General features: G+C 58.6%; 1 protein-coding gene across 1 annotated transcript in view; it reads left to right on the forward strand.

Moving 5' to 3' along the window:
* The first annotated feature begins 272 nt into the window (after positions 1 to 272).
* MGAT5B (mannosyl (alpha-1,6-)-glycoprotein beta-1,6-N-acetyl-glucosaminyltransferase, isozyme B) overlaps positions 273 to 4759 on the forward strand; it is a 63241-nt gene continuing 58754 nt past the window's right edge. Inside the window, exons 1-2 of the mRNA XM_023531629.1 lie at positions 273 to 525; positions 636 to 663. Of these exons, the coding sequence (XP_023387397.1) occupies positions 273 to 525; positions 636 to 663 (281 nt within the window). The remainder of the gene's footprint in view (positions 526 to 635; positions 664 to 4759) is intronic.

Raw genomic sequence — 4759 nt, forward strand, 5'->3', positions numbered from 1 at the left:
GCATGTGCCAGGATTGCCTGGAGAGCTCGTGAATACAGTGCTCACCCCACCCCCGGAGTGTCTGATTCGGGAAGCCCGAGTTGCGACTCACGAATTTACATCTCTGGCATTTCCAAGGTGATCTGCTGCTGCTGGTCTGGGGGCCACACCTGGGGGACCTCTGCTAATGAGCTAGGCTCTAGAGGAGGCTGGAAGCTGCCCAGCCTCGCCCCTCAGCGTGCGGCTCGTGTCCGTCCGCTCCCTCGTCCTGGAGCTGTCCTTGTCCTGTGATGATGGGAGACCTCCCGGCCCAGGAACTCGGCCTCCTGACCTCTCATTGTCCCCCCACCCATCCCGTCCTCACTCATTCATTTGTACGAGCCCCGACTGCATCGGGGCGCACGCCACTGACCTGCCCCGTTGCTCTCCGCAGGCTTTTTGTCCTGGGCATCGGCTTCTTTTCCCTCTGCTTCCTGATGACATCTCTGGGAGGCCAGTTCTCAGCCCGGCGCCCGGGAGACTCCCCCTTCACCATCCGTACAGAAGGTATATCTCGATGGGGGAGGGGTGTCAGAGTGGGTGCAGGTGTTTGCGGGTGAGGAGAGGGAGGCCTTTGAGCCTAGCACCACAGGTGGCTTTCAGTGGCCCTGTCGCAGGCATCCTGCCCACCTCATCAGAGGACATGTGAGTTGAGAGGGGCCTTGGCTTGGGCTGTGTGACCTTACATGCTGCTTTGGTCCTGGCTGCAGTCACCAGGGTTCCTCTGGCCTTGACTCTCAGGCCAGGGTAGGGCCTTTGAGCCAGCGTCTCCCAGGCATCAGGAAAGGCTGCCTGTGTTGCTTCTTTAGTGGGGTGGGGGAAGAGTGGGTTCTGAGTATGACACCTGTCTCTTTGAGACACACATACTCTGTGCCTATGGTCCAGGCTATGGCCATGGTGGGGGCAGAGGGCAGGCCTGGCTGTGGGCTCACGTGCCTTATCTCTGAGCTCTCAAATTCAGTCAAGATCTTCATTGCTCCTGGCCCACTTGAGATTTTGAGGCAGTGAACAGAGGTTCAGATCATGGGCTGTGGGACCAGATGGACCTGGTTCATACCCTGGCTCATCACCTACCAGCTGTGTGCCATTGACCACGTCACTTAACTCACCCACAGAGACGGAAAGCAATGGTTGTCTTCAGGGGTTGGATCGAGTGAGCTCACCTGGCATGGGGGTGTGACCTGGGCAGCCTCCTCCTGAGGCGGGTCCTGCTCAAGGAAGGTGGAGAGCAGTGTGGAGTCCCGCTCAGGGAATCTCGGGGGCTCTTCTGGTCAACAGTGGGAAAGAGGAACGTAGGGCGTTCGGGCAACAGAGGCAAATTTTCTGGACTGGCTCTGTAGGCTTCCCTGCCCCCGGGAAGTCTCTCTTTGATGTCCAGCCTCTCGAGCCCCCAAGGCTCGGTTGCCTGGCTCCCCTGTTCCAGGTGAACGAATAGACCCTCTAGTGGAATAGTCGTCATCTGGGGTGGGGGGTGCTCTAAGGGGCACTTATTATGTCATCCATCTGTGTCTCATCATTGGAGTCATTCGTTTGGTTTAGCATGCACTTCTTTAAACTTGCAAGGCTCCTGGCAGGAATTTCACATTTATTAGTCATTCAAGCCCGAGTGTAAGTTAATTTATCCCGTCTCTCCTCGTGGAGATCCCGCAGTCTCTCTGAGCCTTCGTTCTGCCTCTCATAAACGGGACGATGCTTCCCTAAGATTGTCACGACGGGGTGTTCAGAGAGCGGAGAGGAAGAGTCTCGACCGGCATCTGGCCAGTGGTCCAAGCGCCACCCATGTTTTACTGGCTGCGTTGAGTGCGAGGTGGGAGCGTTGGCAAAGAGGGTATTTAGGGAAAAGGACCAAGAAGATGCCGGGGTTGCTACGTAGGAGACGGCTGAGGATTGAGGCTGGACGAGCAGGTGGGCCCGTGGGAAGGCGCGCCGGAGGGAAGCTGGGGGGGGATGCTGGAGGTCACGGTGGTGGAGGTGGAGCTTGCGAGGATGGGGCACAGGGAGTGATGCTCGAGCTACCTGGGTGCCACCCCTGGACTGGGGATGGGTCTGTCTGGGTAGGCTCCTGTGAGGGGCTTGAGGAAGCCAGACCTCCAGTAAGGTCAGAGATCCGAGAGATGGCAGTCGGAGGCTGGGGGAGGAGGGCGGCTTGGCTGGCTGCATGGTTCTGCTTTTCTCCCTGAGCGGTCGGGGCCCCGTCCTGGGCCCAGTGGCCTGGAGTCCGAGGGGCTGGCGAGAGCCCTGCCGACCACTGCACTGGGCAGCTTTGCCGGTGGACGGGGGCGGCGCTCAACTCCAGCCCAGGGCTTGCGTCTTAGGGGTGGGCAGAAGCTTCGCGTTCATCTGCTCTACTGTTGGTGGACGTTCGGTGTTTCCGCATTGCGGCTTTGGTGGACAGTACGAACATTCTTGCACGTGTCCGGATGACACACACAGGCACCCCTGTTGGGTGTACCCAGGAGTGGAGTTGCCGTGTCGCCTATTGGAATAAGTGCCTAGAATATGGAATTAAACAGTGAGGAGAGGAGAAAATGGATGGGGGGGGGGGCCTCTGAGAACCCCAGAGGCCTGACCCTGATTTGCTTCATCTCCCAATTCTCCTTGGCCCCCCATTTTCTTTCATGCCCTTGGATTAAGCTGATTTGCTCGGAGAGATTCAAGCGTACCCCGTGGGTTTAAAATCCTCATCCTGCAAGAGATGCTCCCTCAATCGACACCACACCCCACACTCGCCTGGGGCAGCCCTGCCGCAGACTAGGAGGTGCCAGCGTTTCTGCCTACGCACTGCTGGAGGGAAGGTCTGGGTTGGAAGGGGCCTGGGGAGGGACGCTGGAGGTCATGGGTCATGGGTCGTTTAGGTTGGATAGCGTTTATTCCTGGAGTCTGCACGGCCTGAGGGCAGAATCAGGAGAAGGAGACCCATATTTAGAAAAAAAAAAAATCTTTGCATCGGTCAACAAAATCATGTGAGCCCAGATGGGAAAACACTCTCTCCCGCCTGTCAAGCCTGAGGGAAGTGGGGTCCCAAGGGGACGTAGCTAGGCAGGGGCGGTGAGAAGGTTTTTTCTAAAAGGAGCGAAGACCCTGGCACAGCCTCGGTGGACTGTGGCCTCCTTGAGGAGGCTCCAGCCTCCCCTCTGGTCCGGTTTATATTGTATGATAAAGTTCTCTAGTTTGGAGATGAAAATGTGACAGACGTCTCATTCCACATTCTGCACACTCATCTCAAGATTCAGGAGAGAAGGAGGCCGAAGGGAAAAGCATAACTCGAGGAGGTCTAACCTAATTCTTCCCCGCGCTGCAGCTGGGCCTGGCTTGGGCTCCGGGCGAGGGTTTCTCCTGCGCGCCCTCCCTGGGCGGCTCCCTCCCTTCCCGCCCCAGTCCCTCCTCCCTGCCCTCTGCCTCCCCTGCCCTGCTCTTGTTTTAAGGAGGAACAGGGAATGCGAAGTCGTGTCTGAGGCCTCCTTCCCGATGTGGCTGCAGTTTCCCCAGACACGTGTGGCTGTTCGCAGCCGTCTGTCTTGTCTTGAAGAAGCAGAGGTCGGAGGCTGTCCCTGGGGGCAGGTCTGCTGGCCAGAGGTCCTTGGGTCAGCCGCATGTGTCTGCATTAAGTTTCCCCCCGGCCCTGCCCTGCCAGACCTCCCGGCCCCCCGCCAGGACTCGAACCTGGGGAAATAGTCCCGTGCCCCATGGCTGTCTCTGGCCCTGGACCTCGGGGCTAAAGGGTTCTGGGGCGTGTCCTCTCCGAGGCTGGACATGGACGGGTGGGCCAGGGCCTGTCCTCATCTCCACTGCCCAGGGCCTGAGTTCCCACGGCCTTAGCTGGTTTCCGAGGGGGCCGGCTGCAGAGGGACAAATGTGCTCACAGCTCCAGCTGCTCAGACGCCACGTCACAGCCCCCAACTCAAGAAAGGGAGGACAAGCGAGGACGAGAGACTCAGAAACAGAGCCCATCGGGGAGGGGGCAGGGCCTCTGTGGGCCATACTGCAGCCAGGTCTGTAAATGTGAGGAGCCATTCGTAGCTCCCATGTCCTCGCTGGCCTTATTTATAGAAAGAGGGAGGGAACGTGTGTGAGTTCTGAGATGTGTCACTGGGGCCTCACATTAAATACATTTCAATTTAGCCAAAGGCAGTGAGGTGATTCAGGGCCAGTCACGTCAGGAGCTTGCTCTGCTGACAGTTCTGAGGCTGGTGGTGACATCTGGGGAGTGTGTCGTGTTGGGAGGGCAGCTGGACTGGCTGTGCAAGGCCTGCTTCCCTCCCAGGGACACCCCCCCCCACCTTGCCCTGGACAGAAAATGTGCCTGGTGCCCTGGGAGCAACGCGGAAGTGGGGTGGGGGTGTGTGTGTGGGGGGGTGGAGGTGGGGGGAGTTGGCTGTCTCCTGAGGTCTCAGGAGCTTCCGGAGTCCTGTGCCATCTGCGGATGATGGGAGTGGTCCCCAGCCCAGCTGCAGGGAAGGCGTCTTGTGGTCTTGGCCTGGTCTGATGGAGGCCAAGACCCACCCGAGAGGGGAGATCCGTCTCCTTAGTGATGACCATAGTTCTCTGGGGTCACTCTTTCTGTTGACATTTTTAAGAACTGGCTTAATCCCTCCTGCGGACAGTTCGGATCCCCGAAATATCTCGAATGACTCTCCAGGGCTTGTGTTTCCCTGGTCACGCATCGCTCTGATCTGCTTCCGTTCATTTATTCCACTCGGCGTCTCCCCTCCGGCCTCTGTTCCCCGCACTGACCAGGTGG

The sequence above is a fragment of the Pteropus vampyrus genome, unplaced genomic scaffold (assembly GCF_000151845.1).
Source record: "Pteropus vampyrus isolate Shadow unplaced genomic scaffold, Pvam_2.0 Scaffold72, whole genome shotgun sequence".
Lineage (NCBI taxonomy): Eukaryota > Metazoa > Chordata > Mammalia > Chiroptera > Pteropodidae > Pteropus > Pteropus vampyrus.